The following is a 19,396-nucleotide window of genomic DNA, read 5'->3' on the forward strand; positions in this document are numbered from 1 at the left end:
CCCCTATTATGGCTTCGTGGTTCCTTTGAATTTGCAACTGNCTCTATGTACAATCTCCCTAATGAGATGGTACTTCCGTTCGATATGCTTTCCCCTATTATGGCTTCGTGGTTCCTTTGAATTTGCAACTGCTCCACTGTTATCACAATAGAGAGTGACAGGCAGATGCAGATTAGGAACTACTTCCAGATCTATCAGAAACTTTCTGAGGCATACACCTTCTTTTGCTGCTTCACTTACAGTAACATACTCAGCTTCCATTGTGCAGTCTGCAATACAACTCTGTTTGATGCTCCTCTACACCACTGCTCCTCCGTTAAGAGTAAATATTGACCCCGAAGTTGATTTCCTCGAATCAATATCGGTTTGAAAGTCAGAATCAGTGTATCCAGTAAGGATCAGATCCTTAGCACCATACATGAGCATATAATCTATCGTTCTCCGCAGATACTTGAGAATGTTTTTAATAGCAGTCCAATGGTCATGACCAGGATTGGACTGAATTTGTTGACAATTCCTACGACATAGCATATATCGGGACGAGTACACAACATTGCATACATCAAACTCCCAACTATAGATGCATATGGAATTCGATTCATCTTCTCAACTTCTTGAGGTGTTTTAGGACTCTGTTCCTTAGACAGGTGAATTCCATGCCTGAAAGGTAAAGATCCTTTCTTGGAATTTTGCATGTTATACCTAGACAACATCTTGTCTATATAAGATGCTTGAGATAATACCAATGTTTTGTTCTTGCGATTCCGAACTATTTGGATTCCAAGAACATATTGTGCTTCTCCCAAATCTTTTATTTGGAATTGTAAAGCCAACCATCTCTTAACGTCAGCTAGATATTCTACCTCATTCTCAATGAGCAGAATATCATCAACATACAACACCAGAAAAACGACAGTTTTGTTGACGATTTTCTTGTATACACAGGGTTCGTTAACATTTTTTTCAAAGCCATAAGATTTGATCACAGTATCAAATCTCATATTCCAAGATCTAGAAGCTTGTTTTAATCCATAAATGGATCGATTATACTTGCAAACCTTTTGCTCTTGACCCTGCTGTATAAACCCTTATGGTTGAGACATATAGATACTCTCTTCAAGATAGCCATTCAGAAAATTTGTCTTGACATCCATTTGCCATATTTCATAATCATAAAATGTGGCTATGGACAAGAGTATTCTAATAGACTATATCATGGCAACTGAAGATAAGGTTTCTTCAAAATCTAGCCTCTCTCTTTGGGTAAACCTTTTTGCCAACAGTTTAGCTTTGTAGGTATGTACCTTACCAGCTTGATCTCATTTTCTCTTGTAGATTCATTTGCATCTGATGGGTTTTACCCCTTCAGGTTGATCTACAAGATCCCAGACATAATTGAAATACCTAAATTCCATTTCAAGGTCCATGGCTTTAATCCATTGGTCTTTGTTCACATCGTTCATTGCTTGATTAAAAGACAATGAATCCTCTAAACCATCATCTGGTATGATGACTTAAGTTTCAGTTCAACCCATGTACCGGTCAGGCTGTTGCATAATCCTCCCACTACGACGAGGCATTCCCAACTCTTAAGAAGGATGTAGAGTATCAGTTTCATCAACAACTCTTGTTGATGGACCTGCTCTATCAACAACTCTTGTTGAAGGACCTACTCGATCAACAACTCTTGTTGATACGTTTGTCGTTTCTCTGGACATTTCTTCTATTACTATTTTACTGCGAGGTTGATGGTTCTTTATATAATCTTCCTCTAGGAAGGTTGTATTTTTTGATACAAATATCTTATCTTCCTGAGGATCATAAAAGATACCACCTTTAGTTTTTTTCGGGTAGCCTACAAATAGGCACACTTTTGAATGGTGTTCCAACTTTTTAGGATTTTGCACCAACACATGTGTTGGACAACCCCAAATCCTAAAGTAATATAGATTTCCTCTACATCCTCTCCAAAGCTCGTAAGGTGTTTCAGAAACACTGTTCGAGGGAACCATGTTCAAAATATACATCACAGTCTCAACTGCGTGTACCCAAAAAGAATTTGGTAACTGAGTGTAACTCATCATGGAACGAACCATGTCCAACAAAGTTCTATTTCTTCTCTCTGCCACACCGTTCTGCTGAGGTGTGTCAAGGGCTGTGAATTGAGACTAAACTCCATGTTCTATCAAATAGTTCTGGAATTCTATGTCCATATACTTACCACCTCAATCCGATCGAAGCATTTTAATCTTTTTACCTAATTGGTTTTCAACCTTAGCCTTATACTCTTTGAACTTTTCAAAAGCTTCAGACTTTTAGTCCATTAGGTAAACATGCCCATACCTGGAATAATCATCTATAAAACTGATGAAATATTCATACCCTCCTCTTGCTCTAACATTTAGAGGCCCACATAGATCTGAGTGAATCAACTCTAGGGGTTCTTTGGCTCTAAGACCTTTTCCAAAAAAGGATCTTTTTGCCATTTTACCCTCAAGACAGGACTCACATGGTGGTAATGAACTATCTTCCAACTTGTTTAAAAGACTGTTCTTAACCAATCTCTCAATCTTGTTGAGATTTATGCGACCCAGTCTCAAGTGCCAAAGATAGGCATTTGGAGAAATCTTCCTTTTCTTATGAGTCCCAGCAGTTTTAAACATCTCTATGTTCAAAACAGCTTTGACCTCAGTTGGTTTTAACATGTACAAGTTATTTTCTAATTTTGCAGAGCAAATATGTTTATTTCCCATTTTGATGAACACTTCACCATTTTCGAAAAAAACTTTATAATTTTGTTCTAGCAAACAGGAGACAGAAATTAGATTCCTTTTCATAGAAGGAATATAATATACATTTTTCAAATAAATGTACTTATCTTCTATAAATAACTTCATATCTCCCACTGCTTTGGCTAAAACAATCTCCCCGGTCGGACCTTAAAAATTGTTTCACCTTCTGTCAATTGTCTCCAGGAACTTGTTTCCTGTGAGATAGTACATACATGATTAGCAGCATCTGAATCAATTATCCAGATTTGATCATTTCCCAACCTCATTCATGTACCATAAATCATTTTGACTATTTACTCGAACCCAATCCACTCTTATGTCTCCACAGAAAGTTCAGGTATTCATACAATAGTCATGGGTCTTAATTTATTGGATTTAGACTTTCATACAATTTATGAGATCAATAATAAGTATATTGATAATAGAAAATGTTTATTATTTTATAAACTGCGAGTTTTTAGGACATAAAACCCAACATACAATTGTTGTAAACTGCTACAAATGATCTGATCCTAATCATTCATGTATAGACATGTGAGTGGAGATATTCTATACAAAGGAGTTTGTATAAGATCGAACCACAAAATGTTTAGTCTCATTATAAAAACTGTTCATAATAGAGACTTACATTTCACCAAGATGACCATAGGTAACATGACATGAATCCTGAGTGAGTTGTGAACTCCTGCCTGTGAGGGTGGTCCTTTGATTTGTATGGGTGAGAGTGGCCAGATCGCTGACTCAACAAGCCTACCATTTTGGGGATTCGTCTAATTAGGGAGTTGGGAACACAGCTACAGAAGAAGGAATTCACTCCTTCCCCGAGGTCGAGGAAAGTAGATAAATTGCTTCTTTAAGGACTTATTTCGAGGCTTGAACAATGTGGTCGGGTTTAGACATAGTTGGACATCTATTGTTCACTACAGGGATCAGTAGTACTTAAGGAGTTAGATGTAACTATAGAGGTAAAACGATAATTTTGGCCCACCTGTACTTACGAGCAATTTGTCAAGGGTCATCGTAGTGTTGATTATTTATATTCAATAAACATAGAAATATATCTGAAGTGCGAAGAATGCAGCTGTCGATCTTTAGTGAAGTGCCCAACAATTAACGAATGGTGAATAATTTAATTAAAGAGTTTGACTAATTATTCATGTACCATTGGAGCTTCAAGCTACAGGTCCATGAGGTCCCCTTGGTAGCTCAATTAGGATTAAATGATAATCAGTTTTTAGATTAAGTTGAATTGTTCAAATTAATAGAGGGATTTAATTAAATATGATATAATTAAGATATTTTAATTATATGTGATGTAATAATTATGTATTTGATACATTATAGCTTAATTGAGAGGAAGAAAAAATTTAAATAAGAATTAAATATTAATAATATGAATTGGATCCATAATTGTTAAATTTAATACAAATGTGTTTTATATTAAATGCCATATAAGAGAGAAAAGAAATTATAGGTTATATTGTATGTGATACAATATTAAAACTATAGATAATTATGTTATATTTGAAATATAACATATAATTATATATATATATATATATATATATATTAAATATTTTTTTAAAAAAATAAGGAAGGAAGTTCCAACTCCCTTCCTCCTCTATTCTCTCCACCCACATAAGTGGGTGGTTGTTATGTTTGGCATGTTGAAAAAGAGAGTATCTTCTTCTTCATTTTTGATTGATTGAAATACAATAGAAGAGTTCTGTAAGTTTGAGTTATTGGTGAACAATCTCTACTCTTCCTCTTCTCTACTCAAATCTAAATTCACTCATTCCAAAATAGTCAGACCCCACCACTCCTGGGTTCTCGGCCTGAGAATACTGAGGAAACCATTGTGGTTGTGTTCTCATTCTTGAACGAGGTTTTCTTGAAGAAAGTCTTCAACGCATTCGTGTACTATTCGAGGGATTCTTGAAGAAAAGTCTTCAAAGGTAAGGTTTCTAAAACCTAATTATATAGCATGTTGTAATTTATGTGAATGCATATCTTGTCTTTAATTTACTGTAAAATTTATATTCAATGAAAAATGAGATTTGGGACAATCTTTCTTCTGCTCATGGTTCCCTTCAATTGGTATCGAAGATAGGTTAAAGGTTTTCTAATCCCAAGTTCCATTTTTTTGTTGAATCGATTTTACATTGATGGTTGGTTTTACATTTTCTGCATTCTGTTTAAAGTTCATGCGATGAATGGCCTTGAATGTGGTTCCGTTGATGGATGTTTTGGGATAGGATACTTAGCTTTAAGGTTTTAATTTCGTTTACAAATTTGGTTTGTAAAGGTCCCTGTTTTGGGCATTATTTTGCTATAGAGTCTGTATTCATTGTTTCGAGTTGCTCATGTTGTTCTGGGAGAGCTTCAAAGATGAATTTCAGAGCACTGCTTCGATGAAGAAGAAAGCATATCTAGAGGATCATTTAGTTTTGTGCCATACGATCGTGTAGCTTTTGCTAAATGATCGTGTAGCTAAATGCTACAAGATCGTGTAGCTTTTCCTACAAGATCATATAGCAAGTTTCTGCAGCATTTAAAATAAGTTTTCTACACGATCACTGCAGAGAGTTCGTTGAAGGGTAGTTCGATTCGAGCGGTTCAAGGCCTGATTCACCTGTTTCGAACCGGATGACTCTTTTTCATGTAATAGTTAGCCTTTAAATTTCTTTTAGGTGTCCTATCCTGGTCCATCAACTGTTTGTATTAAATATATATGATGTAAGTTTTATTAATTTATATGTCATATTTTATATCATATTGTATGTCATATAGATTTAAAATCTCACCATAGATTATGCATTTATACTCATGCATCATTTTATATTAAGTGTTATAATATATATGAATATGCATGATTTAAATTATATAGCATGCTCATGCATCATATAGTATAAATGTTATGTATATATATGCATGCATTATAGTATATCTATGCATCATTTATACTATAATGGTTATAATATATAGTTGAACGAATGTATGGAAAGTATGTTATAGTATGATTCATTACCTAGTTATATAATTGTTATATATATTAGTAATGAATGAAGATTGCATGAAGCATGACATTACCTTAGGTTAATTTATAAATGTTATGATTAATTGAAGTATGTCAAGCATGCAATGGATGTTTTAATTATTTCATTTATTTATAATTGTTATAACTAAATGAAATTAGAATTAAAATCAATAATTAAGAGTTGCATGCAAACCTTAGGTAATAATCATTTTTAAAATTATTTTCAAACATGATTGAGATAGACCTAAGTTCATATTTTTAATGAGAATAGAAAGCTTAGTTTAATCATTTAATTGATTTAATAGGATTAAATTGATTCTTAATAAAAGATTAAATATATAAAAAAATGTATCTATAAGAGACCTTTTGGCTAAGACGGGTTTGGCTAGGCTAGGGTACTTAAGTTGATGGAAACGTTGCACCGCTACATGGGAACCTACCTGGAAAGGTAAACTAGATAGATTTGTTACATTCATGCAAGTTTGATCAAAGTCTATTAAAAAAGTTTAATGAGACTTCAATCAAAATTGTTTATTCATCAAAGATAAGCGTTGTTTTTTTAGCAAATTAAACGAACACTTAGATAAAATCAGTAGCCAAATTTTTTTCCTAAGTTAATTAACCGTAGGTAAAATACTCAGTGGGAGGAATATGGGGTATATCATACTTCATTTATCCTTCACACGTTTCTCCCTATAAATTCACATAATGAGATCAACACTCGGCCTCGAGGCACCATGGGTGTCCCCCTACGGATGGCATTTGGGTAGGTCAAGAATAAGGTGAATGGATAGAGTGTTTATAGTAAGTGGGAGCAGGACGTGTGATAGCACATCCATCGGTCTCTCTCATTAGGTTAAATAAAGTTTCATGCATCGCCTCGTGGCATCGTGGGTGTCCCCTTAAATGATGGCAGTATTGCATGACGCTTTATTCAATCTCCAGAAATGGATAGGGTTGCTTTGGTTTCATGTCCCAATCAATTTTTCCCTATGGTTGGCTCATTGGGGCAGAACTCTAGAATCTAAAATGAGGGGTTACACTTACAAAAATTGTTAAGATGTTAACAAATTCTAGACCAAACAATGGTGAGTGTTAGTTACAGTGACAAGGTGTTTGTTTCTGTCTAATAGTTAAGAATGTCTTATTTCAGTGAAGGGGCACTTGATCATCCTACGGTGACTTTTGTCTTGGCTCACTGAAACATCATTACAAAATAGATTTAACTTAGGGTACACTAGACTATTTTGCTAAAAATCTAATTGGTTGTCATAAGTGGTTTAATGCAAGTAGACTAAATGTAAATAGTTATTCTTTTTCAGCAAATTCTTTAACATGGCTACCGCTACTTTAAATCTACTCGTTGCAGATAAATTAACAGGAGAGAATTACACCAGTTGGAAAAACACAATCAACATAATACTGATCATCGATGATCTTCATTTTTTCCTGATGGAGGATCGTCCTCCCATTCCAGCTCCCAATGCTCTTCAAAACGTTTGAGAAGCATACGAGCTTTGGACACGGGCAAATGAAAAGGCCTGAGCATATTGGCTAGTCTTAACGAAGTCTTGGCCAAGAAGCATGAGCCCATGCTCACAGCTTGTGAGATCATGGAGTCCCTGAGGGGAATGTTCAGACAACCGTCTGTATAGCTCAGGTATGACGCTCTAAAACACATCTTCAATGCATGTATGCAATAAGAGGCATCTATTAGAGAACATGTTCTCAACATGATGGTCCACTTCAACGTGGTTGAGATGAATGGATCGAGCATCGATAAAGCCAGTCAGGTTATCTTCATTTTGGAATCTTTACCTGAAAGTTTCCTACATTTCCGTAGCAATGCTGTTTTGAACAGGATTGACTACAACCTGACCACTTTGCTCAATGAGCTAAAGACTTTCCAATCCTTGATGAAAAGTAAGGAACAGAAGGGTGAAGCAAATATTGCTTCATCTTCCACAAAGTTCCATAAAGGTTCGACCTCTGGAATTAAGTTTGTACCTTCTTCCTATGGCACCAAAAAGTGGAAGAAGAAGAAGGGTGGAAAGGGAAAGTTGACCCTATAGTTGCTGCTCAAAGGGGTAGAAAACCTATCGAGGCTGCAAAGGAATTTGTTTCTATTGCATCCAATATAGGCATTGGAAGAGGAACTGCCCCAAAAACTTGGCAACAAAGAAGAAGGCCAAGCAAGGTAAATATGATTTACTTGTATTGGAAATTTACTTAGTGGAGAATGACGATTATGCCTGGACTATAGGCTCTAGGGCCACTAACCATGTTTGTTCTTTATTTTAGAGAATTAGTTCTTGGCGGCAACTAGATGCTGGTGAGATGACGATGCGGGTTGGAACTGGGCACGTCGTCTCAGCTATGGCAGTGGGAGGTCTCTGGTTGAATTTATAGAAAAAATTTCTTATTTTCGAAAATGTTTATGTAGTTCTTAATTTTAAAAGGAACCTTGTATCTGTAAAGTGTTTGCTTGAACATTCATATAATATCAACTTTCTTTTTACTAAAGTGTTTATTTCTAAGAATGGTGTTGATATTTGTTCTACAAAACTGGAAAATAATCTTTATCTGCTAAGACCGTTAGCAACTAACGCCCTCCATAACACAAAAATGTTTAAGACTGCAGTAACTCAACATAAAAGACTTAAAATTTATCCTAAAGAAAATGCCCAACTTTGGCACCTAAGATTAGGACACATCAATCTAAATAGGATTGAGAGGTTAGTAAAGATTGGACTTCTAAGCGAGTTAGAAAAAAATTCTTTATCTATGTGTGAGTCATGCCTTGAAGGCAAGATGACTAAGAGACCTTTTACTGGAAAGGGTCATAGGGCCAAAACACTTTTAGAGCTAGTACATTCAGACCTCTGTGGTCTGATGAATGTAAAAGCTTGGGGAGGTTATGAATATTTCATCACCTTTACTGATGATTATTCAAGATATAGGTACGTTTATTTAATGCAACATAAGTCTGAATCTTTTGAAAAGTTCAAAGAATTCAAGGTTGAAGTTGAAAATGCATTAAACAGAATGATTAAAACATTTCGATCCGATCAAGGCGGAGAGTTTATGGATTTAACTTTTCAGAACTATTTGATAAAACATGGAATAGTATCCCAACTCTCAGCACCTGGTACATCTTAGCCAAATGGTGTATCAGAAAGGATAAATCGAACCCTGTTGGACATGGTTCAGTCTATAATGAGTTACGCCTCCTTATCTGACTCGTTTTGGGGTTATGCAGTAGAGACTGCAACGTACATCTTAAACTGCATCCCATCCAAGAGTGTTTCTATACCACCTTTAGCGTTATGGAATGGCTGTAAAGCTAGTTTACATCACTTCAAAATCTGGGGTTTCCTAGCACATGTGCTTGAGGTGAATCCTAAGAAATTGGAACCACGTTCAAGATTGTGCCTATTTGTAGACTACCCCAAAAGTACGAGAGATAGTTACTTCTTTGATTCTAAAGAAAACAAAGTGTTTGTATCAACAAACGCTAACTTTTCTTGAAGAAGACCACATAAGGGAGCACAGGCCTAGAAGTAAGATTGTGTTGAATGAAATTTTCAAAGAAACTACTGAATCTTCAACAATAGTTGTTGAAGTTCCTAGTACCTCAACAAGGGTTATTGAAGTAGGATCATCTAGTAGGTCAAATCCACCTCAAATGTTGAGGGAACCTCGACGTAGTAGGAGGGTTGCAAAGCCACCTTTTCGCTATATGGGTTTAACAAAAATCCTGGGTATGGTAGTTGATGGTGAAGTTGAGGATCCAATGTCTTACAATAAGGCAATGGAGGATATTGACAAAGATGAATGGATCAAAGCGATGGATCTCAAAATAGAATCCATGTACTTTAATTCCGTATGGGATCTTGTAGATCAACCTGATGGGGTTAAAACCTATACGTTGTAAATGGATCTACAAGAGGAAACATGGTGCTTATGGGAAGGTACAAACTTTCAAGGCCAGACTAGTGGCAAAAGGTTACACCCAGGTTGAGAGAGTTGACTATGAGGAGACTTTCTCACCTATTACCATGCTTAAGTCTATTCGGATCCTCCTATTCGTTGCCTCATATTATGACTATGATATTTGACAAATGGATGTCAAGACTGCCTTTTTGAATGGCAATCTTAAGGAGGAGACCATTTACATGGAGTAGCCCGAGAGATTCATAACCTACGGTCAAAAGCAAAAGGTTTGCAAGCTTAATCGGTCCATTTATGGACTGAAGCAAGCTTCTCGATCTTGGAACATAAGGTTTGATACTGCGATCAATTCTTATGGCTTTGATCAAAATGTTGATGAGCCTTGTCTATACAAGAAGATCATCTAGTTAAGTAGTTTTTCTAGTGTTATATATAGATGATATTCTACTCATTGGGAATGATGTAGGTTTACTGACTGAAGTTATCTTAAGGCTTTGAACAAAATGTTGATGTGTCTTGTATATATGTAGATGATATCCTACTCATTGAAAAAAAATTATCTTGAATTGTTTGGGTATTAATTTACTTAATGGGGCCAGGTTTGATTATTTAGAGGGAGATAATTGGTTAATTTGAAGTTAATTATGAATTTAAAATTTTAAAGTTGGTGGATTTATTTTTGAGAAGATAATGAATTAAACTAAGTTGATAAGAGAAGTTTGATTTTCTTTAATGGAAAATTTACCATGAGAAAAGAGTTAGGAGTTTGATACCAAATTGGGGGGAGATCAATATTTAAAAAAAAAAAAAAAAAGAGATAAATATATAATATAAAAAAGGGACAAATTGGCTTTGACTAGTCAACTAAGGTTTGATGGAATTTATCATGTGGTAGGTGGGTTTTGGCTTGACTCAATTACACGTAGCCCAAGAAGGGATGGAAAAAAATCCCTTATTCTTCCTTTCCCCTTTCCTCTTTCGCGCCAGTCTCTCTCCCTCACCCAAAAATTTCAGCCTCCACATTTTTTGTAGAGAGCTCCGGCCACTAGCCCATCCACCGTCACTCGTCGACGCTACTCCATCACTGCTCATCAACCTCTGTCATGCTATCGCAGTTCGTCAACCTCTCTCGCCAACACACTGCCATGTGTGCCACCAATCTAAGTCACACAAATCTGCTCTATCAGCTCCTACAGGTCACACTCGTCGTGCGCCATCGTTTGTCACCATCATCGCTGATCTTGCCTCCACCCTCCATCACCGCCTATTTCAATTTGGTGTTGGGTAAGTCTCTAATTTTGATTTTTGGGTGGCTTTTTAATGGTTTTGATGAACCATTAAATGTTGATCTAAGATTATGTCTACCCAACATGTTTGAGCATTAGATTCAAGGTTCGAAGGGAATTAGAAGTTGGAAATGAACTGCCCAACATTATTAAGGTATTTATTGGTGGATTAAGGTGAGTTTTATGAGTTTGTGAAGTTATTAGCTTGGGGTTGATCACCCATAAATTTGTTGGACTAAAATTTGTTTACTCATATTGTTTCGACTCTGGATCAGAGTTTTGGAGGTTGTCAAAGTTGTTGTCTAGTAGGTGTTGAAGTTGGATTTTGGTGAAATTTGGAACATATTGGTTTGGAGCATTTGAGGTGATTTTTGGACCAACGCACCTTGGGTAAAAAGAAAAAAAAAAGTTATTAGACTTATTTGATTATTTTGTGTTTGAAATTTGGTCTTAATTGTCAATTTTTAAATTTGGTTTATGCCATAGGACTTGACTCAAATCTTATTGAACAAATAGGAGATAAGCTTGCTTGAACATATTTGGGCTTATTATCAAGGTAAGTGATTTACTATTGATTCACCTTCAAATCCCAAGTTGATGTTAAGCTTTGAGTACGCCGAATGCATGCATTTATTTTGATGGAATGATCTGCTATGATTTAATTGATGGATGGATTGTTGGTGGTGTTCTGGAAACCTTCGACCATGTTACTAAGGTTAGGATATCATGTTTATGGATGGTGCAAAATATGAATGTCGAATGTTGCATGATTAGACTGTTGGTGACTGTTAGTGTTCTTATTGAGCTGTGTACATCGCATATTTGTGAACCTTCAAGTTCGCATCTTATGATTATGTTCCAGTGTTCCTAAGGGATCACCACCTATGCCTATGATTGTGACCCTCTAAGATCACTACTTATGAAAGCGTTCCTTCGAGTTCGCCGCTTACGCTTATGCCTATGATACATGATGCACACCTGTGACTCGACAGGGAGGCTAATGGTCACCTAGGTCCAGTAGTGGGTCACTTACTAAGTATTTTTGTACTCACCCTTTCTTATGATATGTTTTTTAGGTTAGAGCAAGGACTAACCAACGAATGATAAGAAGAATCTGTAACCATGCCATTGGGACCAAACAGAAGCTTTCGCACATGTCTTTCACATTTCTCATGCTACAGTCGTTAACAGTCAAATGTTTGGGGTTTTAAATTATGTTTCTTAATTGAATTTTACGTTTTAAGGGGACCCCGATCAAAGATTTCTAGTTATTTTAATTTTTGTAAAAGAAATTTATTTTATGAAATTCTTTTGGTTTTGGTCATAATTTGTAAAGAGTCGTTTGAGAATATTCATGCATGTAGTAACAGTCCAATTTCACTCCTAGAAAGTTGGGTCATTACAGAGAGGACATGATTGTCACACAGATTGCTTTGGAGCACAACATTGCTTATCCGTTAACAAAGGCCCTCACGGCTAAGGAGTTTGCAGGTTACCTATAGAGTATGGGTCTATGGGACAGGCCACGTTTAGACGAGGGCAAGTGGGAGATTTGTACTGGGCACGTGTTATGCCCTAGTTTATTACTTGTGTACTTTGTATTTTGACTATATTGTACACCCCACTAGCTTTAGGTCAAGTGGGAGATTGTTGGGTTTGATGCCCTAAATCTCATAGGGTCCTATAGTTTGTAAATGTATTGAACAAACTCATTGTCTATTTAATAAAATATATGATATTTTATTCCATATTTTAGTTGCATTGACCATAAACCAATAAACCAACATCCAAGGTTATCTTGTAACTTAAATATGTACGTAGAGACATACAGGTGGGTCATGTTTAAGTGATAACCTAAATGGTTTGTAGTAGATGGATAATGTTGGGTACCTTATTCTAGTGACACTACGAGTACGGCCCGCTTTGTAGGTGTTACAATTGTTGTAAACTACTACAAATGATCTGATCCTGATCATTCATGTATAGACATGTGAGCGAGAATATTCTATACAAAGGAGTTTGTGACTAGACCACAAAATGTTTAGTCTCATTATATAACAACGTTCATAATAGAGACTTACATTTCACCAGGATGACCAAGGTAACATGATCTGAATCCTGAGTGAGTTGTGAACTCCTGCTTATAAGGCAGGTCCTTTGATTTGTACGATCTTGAAATAGCGGAAGCTAACTTGAGGGAAGCTCAGGGCAAGTGACAAACAATCGAGGCAAATTTAGCTCTCGTGAGAATGGCCAGATTGCCGACTCAACAAGCCTACCATTTTTGGGAATTTGTCTAATTGGGGAGCTGGGAACACAACTACACAGAAGGAATTCACTCCTTCCCCTACGTTGGGGTAAGTAGATAAATTGCTCCCTTAAGGGCTGATTCTAGGGCTTGAACAATGTGGTGCCACACCCTCTCCTGGCCTGATAGGGGTTTAGTCATTGTTGGACTATGATCTATTATTCATTAGAGGGATTAGTGGTACTTAAGGAGTTAGATGTAACTATAGGGGCAAAATGGTATTTTTGGCCCAACTGTACTTACGAGAATTTGTGAATGGTCATCGTACTATTGATTGGTTATATCTAATAGACACAGAAATATATCTTTAGTGCGAAGAGTGCAGTTGTCGTTCTCTAGTGGAGTGCCCAACAGTTAACGGATGGTGAATAATTTAATTGAAGAGTTTGATTAATTATTCATGTATCGTTGGAGCTTTAAGCTACAGGTCCATGAGGTCCCCTTGATAGCTCAATAGGATTAAATGAGAATCAGTTTTCTAATTAATTTGAATTGTTCAAATTAATAGATGGATTTAATTATATATGATATAATTAAGTTATTTTAATTATATGTGATATAATTATTATCATAATGTATTTGATACATTATAGCTTAATTAAGAGGAAATAAATATTTGAATATGATTCAAATATTAGTAATACGAATTGGATTTGTATTATTAAATTAATAAATGTGATTTATCTTAAATGCCATATAAGAGAGAAAAGAAACTATAGGTTATATTGTATGTGATACAATATTAAAACTATAAGTTATATGTTGTATTTGATATAACGTATAATTTAGTATGTATATATATGTGTATATGTGTGTGTGTGTGTGTGTGTGTGTATATATATATATATATATATAATAATAATAATAATAATAATAATAATTTTTTAGAAAATATATGTATGTAAGTGGGTGGTTGTTATATTTGGCATGTTGAAAAAGAGAGTATCTTCTTCTTCATTTTTGATTAATTGAAATTTAGCAGAAGAGTTTTGTAAGTTTAAGTTGTTGGTGTCTCTACTCTTCCTCCTCTCTACTCAAATCTAAATTCTCTCATTCCAAAATAGTCAGAGCCCACCACTCTTGGGTTCTCTGCTTGAGAATACTGAGGAAACCATTGTGGTTTTGTTCTCATTCTTGAACGAGGTTTTCTTGAAGAAATTCTTCAAGGCGTTCGTGTACTATTCGAGGGATTCTTGAAGAAAAGTCTTCAAAGGTTTTCTAAAACCTAATTATATAGCATGTTGTAATTTATGTAAATGCATATCTTGTCTTTGATTTATTATAAAATTTACATTCAATGGAAAATGGGATTTTGGACGATCTTTCTTCCACTCACGGTTCCCTTCAATATGGAATCCTTCACATATCATCAATAAAAGCTCCAGCAACACTATAATTCTCATAATAAATGTAATGAATCCACTATCCACCATAAAAAACGACTACAAGAATATTAACCATAGTATCAATTTATTGCAATAAAAGGAAAAGAAGATTGTATAAGAAAGATGTTAATATGTATATAGCTTTATAACTTTATATCAATGATAGACAGTGATAGAGCTCTATCACTGTCAATCAGTGCAAAGCTCAATCATTGTCTATCACTGATAGACAGTGATAGAGTGTTATCACTGTCTATAAGTGATAGACAATATAGAGCTTTATCACAGTATATCACTAGTGATAGAGCTCAATCTCTGTTATAGAGAGTGATAGAGCTCCACTATCCATCACTGATAAAAAGTGATAGAACTCTATCACTATCTATCAGTGACAGAGCTCTATCACTTTGTATCATTGATAGACGGTGATAGAGTTAGAGTTGGCAAAATTTCCCGGTGGGTCGGGTCCTCATAGGGACCCGCCCTGATCGAGGCAGGGAATCCCCGGTTTGACCAGAGATGGGGTCAAATCGAGGACCTCTTTAGGGTCCTCGAATCGGAGACAAGACGGGGATGAAGAGGGTTTCCCCGCCCCGTCCCCGACTCTAACCCTGCCTCGATTAGGTTTTTAAATATTTTTTCTATATATATATATATATTAGGTATTTAAGTTTTTACATTTAGCTTGGTTTTTAATTTAGCTCAATCTAAGCCCAACTAAAGTGTCCAAACTCAAACCAAAGATAATTTTACAAAATAAATAAATAAATAAATAAACTCCCCATAGGGAAATAAAAGGGAAACGGGGAATGGGTCCCCGCGAGGACCCGTTTCCCTGACAAGGAATCCCCGTCCCTGTCCCCGCCTTGAAATGGCAAGGATGGAGGCGGGGATGGAGATAAAATCCCCCATCAGGGATGGAGACGGGCAACCGTCCCCCACCTCGCCCCGCCCAGGCCCCATTGCCAACCCTAGATAGAGCTCTATCATTTTCTATCTATCAGTGATAGAGCTCTATCACTTTGTATAACTAATAGACAGTAATAGAGATCTATCACTGTCTATCAGTGGTAGAGGAATGTTCACATTCCATACATATTCACACCAAAAACTATCTATCTGCACAACAACAAATAAAAAATAAGAGTTCTATCACTTTCTATCTATCAGTGATAAATCTCTATCACTTTGTATAACTGATAGACAGTGATAGATGGTGTAGAAATGCTTACATCCATACATATTCAAAGATCCATAAATGAAAAAAATATGATATGATTTAGATTACTGCAATAAAAGGAAAAGAAGATTGTATAAGAAAAATGTTAATATGTAAATAGCTCAGTAACTTTATATCACTGATAGACAGTGATAGAGCTCTATCAATCTCTATCAGTGCAAAGCTCTATCATTGTCTATCACTAATAGACGGTGATAGAGTGTTATCACTGTCTATCAATAATAGATAATGATAGAGCTCAATCACAATATATCACTAGTGATAGAGCTCAATCAATCACAATTATAGAGAGTTATGGAGTTCTATAACTGTCTATCACTGATAGAAAGTGATAGAGCTCTATCACTATCTATCAGTGATAGAGCTTTATCACTTTGTATCATTGATAGATAGTGATAGAGCTCTATCACTTTCTATCAGTGGTAGAAAAATGTTCACATCCTTACATATTCACACCAAAAACTATCTATATGCATAACAAAAAATCCAAAATAAAGAATATAAAAATTATCAAAAGATTGAAAAGAACACAAATACAACAACTAAATTGATAGAATTCTAACATACTGAAAACCTAAAAAAGAACAACAAGAAGAAGAAGGAAGCCTACATCATATGCATGATCTAAAAACCTAGAAAAGAAGAGAAGAGAAAAAGAATAAGAAAGAGTGCAAGACAAAAGAAAAGAAATTGGGAAGAGCGAAGAATCCATTATCAACGATGGACAAAGGATAGAAGAATCCATTATCAACAGGGAAGAAGTCATAGACGGATGCGTGCAAAAAATCAAAGAAGAAAATCAAGAAAGAAACGCAGACCTACAAGCGCAGAAAATAGAAGAGGAAAAAAATCATATCGTGGTCGAGGAAGAAAGTATTCAACGAAGAAGATCGGCGAGGAAGAAGATCACGACGTCAAGGATGAAGATCAACGAGGAAGAAGATGGTGGTGAGGAAGATTGACGATGAAAGATTGGCGACTGAAATTTCAAATGGAGATGAAGATAACGCGCAAATTTCAAATGAAGGTTATTTTAGGGAATTTGAAAAAAAAAAAAAAGGAAACTTGATTTTTTTTTTTTTGCTATAAATTGTAAATAGTTTGATTTTTTCCCCCTATTTATAAGGATAATTATTATATATATAGGGTTGTTTTTAAATATAGAAAAATTTGTTTTTACATATAGAAAAATAAACCAAAATATTTACAAGATATAACAAAATTTTAGAACTATCAACGATAGTCGTTAATAGATACTGATAGACTTCTATCGGTGTCTATCAATATCACTGATAGACACTGATAGAAGTCTATTAGTGTCTATCAGCATCTATCATCGATAGTTGTAAAATTTTACTATATTTTTTAAATATTTTCTACAGTTTTACCATTTGAAATAATTTCCTATATATATACTATATTATATATCAAATATAACACATAACCTATAGTTTTTATATTGTATCAAATACAATATAATCTATAGTTTTATTTCTTTCACTTACTTTGATATTTAATATAAATCACATTTAAACTAAATTCAATTATATAAATCTCATCCATATAAGTATTTGAATCATATTCAAATATTTAATTCCTCTCAATTATAATGCATCAAATACATTATATTAATTATATCACATATAACTAATTTTAATTAATTATATCAGATATAATAATTTTCTCAATTAATTTGAACAATTCAAATTAATCAAAAAATAATTCTCAATAATCCCTGTTGAGCTAAAGATGGGACTTTATGGATATGTAGATTGAAGCTCCAGTGGTACTTGGATAATTAATTAAACTCTTTAATTAAATTACCCAACATCTATTAACTATCGGTGACTCCACTAAAGACCCACAGTTGCACTCTTCACTCTACAGATATATTGTCCATTGGATATAACCAGTCAACATGCGATGACCCTTTAGAAATTGCTCGTAAGTACAGTTGGACCAAAACTACCGTTTTGTCCCTGTAGTTACATCTAGAACTACTAATCCTCTAATGAACAATAAGTCATAGTCCAAGTATGACCAAGTCTCTCTCGGGCCAAAAGAGGGTGTGGCCACATTGTTCAAGCCCTAGAATCAGCCCTTAAGAGAGAAATCTATCTACTTGCCTGGACATAAGGAAAGGAGTGAATTCCGTCTTGTGTAGTTCTGTTCCCATCTCCCCAATCGTACGAATTCCCAAAATGGTAGGCATATTGAGTTGAAAATCTGGCCACTCTCATCCTTACAAATCAAAAGACTACCTTCATAGGTAGGAGTTCACAACTCACTCAAGATTTGGTCATATCACCTATGGTCATCCTGATAGATTGTGCAATGAGGAGACGTAATCGAGGAGACGTAATTGTCAAACAGATAGCCTCAGAGCAAAACATTGTTGATCGGTGTACAAAGGCCCTCATGGCTAAAATGTTTGAAGGTCATCTAATGAGTCTAGAACTACGAGTTATGTAAATCTAGGGCAAGTGAGAGAAGCCATGGGTATGTGAAGCCCTAGTTCATTGTATTTATGTTTTTCTCTCATGCTCAACATGATATGTAAATAACCCACTGGAGTTTTAGTCCAAGTAGGTGTTTGTTGGGTTTTATATCCTAAAACTCGTGGTTTATAAATAATAACAAATTCTATTTTACAATAAAGTTGTTATTGAGGTTTATTTAGTAAAGATGTTATGGAATATGTGAATTGCACTTAAAACCTAAATCCAATAAACTAAGAATCTCTGGCTATAATATGAATACTTGAATTATATGTGGACACATAAAAGTGGATCAAGTTTGAGTAATAGTTAAAATGGTTTATCGTATAAGAATAAGGTTGAGTACCTTATCCTCTAAGAAGTACAGACACAGATACGGATACATGATACGGATATGATACGATACGGCTATACGTTAATTTCTAAAAAACTAAGATACAGATACGTTGAAGATACGATATATATATATATAATGTCTAATTAATTAATATAATACTTATTTTAAGTTAGATTAAAATAGATAAAAAAGAGAGTGAAAACTTAAAAAAAAAATTCCAGTTATGTCAAGTGATTGTTGAGCGACTAGAGTAGACGGTAGGAAAGAAGTAGAAGATGAAGATTGAAGAATGAAATTGAGGATGACGGAGAATCATGATTTAAATAGTGAGAGAGAAGAAAAGAATGAAGATTTAATTACATTACGGGCTTTTTTTTAATTTTTTAAAATTTTTATCATTTTTAATTTATTTTTGTTATGGATTGCTCAATTTAAGTGGACTTTTATGTTTGGAAGTGATTTTAAAATGGTTGAAATTAATTTTGTCATTTTCAAAATCATCGTGAAACATGTTTAATCCTTCAAAACTAATTTTAGTGATATGAAAATTGCATTTAAAAGT

The 19,396-nt window shown here is 34.9% G+C and overlaps 1 protein-coding gene across 7 annotated transcripts; it reads left to right on the forward strand.

Moving 5' to 3' along the window:
- Positions 1-10,711: 10,711 nt before the first annotated feature.
- On the forward strand, positions 10,712-12,452 carry LOC120076704. 7 transcript variants are annotated; one of them, XR_005481618.1, is made up of 4 exons: positions 10,712-11,064; positions 11,166-11,456; positions 11,553-11,622; positions 12,143-12,452. XR_005481618.1 is itself a non-coding variant. In XM_039030604.1 (3 exons), the coding sequence occupies exons 1-3, from the start codon at positions 10,718-10,720 to the stop codon at positions 11,370-11,372; spliced, it is 453 nt and encodes a 150-aa protein (XP_038886532.1). In that variant the 5' UTR covers positions 10,712-10,717; the 3' UTR covers positions 11,373-12,452. The 7 variants fall into 7 exon arrangements, 3 of the variants coding, with proteins under 3 accessions (XP_038886532.1, XP_038886530.1, XP_038886529.1); XR_005481616.1 differs by having other exon boundaries at positions 11,166-11,622; XR_005481615.1 differs by having other exon boundaries at positions 11,553-12,452.
- Positions 12,453-19,396: the final 6,944 nt, after the last annotated feature.

The sequence above is a fragment of the Benincasa hispida genome, chromosome 4 (genome assembly GCF_009727055.1).
Source record: "Benincasa hispida cultivar B227 chromosome 4, ASM972705v1, whole genome shotgun sequence".
Classification (NCBI taxonomy): domain Eukaryota; kingdom Viridiplantae; phylum Streptophyta; class Magnoliopsida; order Cucurbitales; family Cucurbitaceae; genus Benincasa; species Benincasa hispida.

Bases quoted from the DNA above. Each gene is read 5' to 3' on its own strand.
- LOC120076704 (XM_039030601.1), top strand. From the start codon at position 10,718: ATGGAAAAAAATCCCTTATTCTTCCTTTCCCCTTTCCTCTTTCGCGCC. The intron at 11,065-11,165 runs GTAAGTCTCTAA...TTTGAGCATTAG, and splicing joins CTATTTCAATTTGGTGTTGG to ATTCAAGGTTCGAAGGGAAT. The intron at 11,221-12,142 runs GTATTTATTGGT...TATGTTTTTTAG, and splicing joins AACTGCCCAACATTATTAAG to GTTAGAGCAAGGACTAACCA.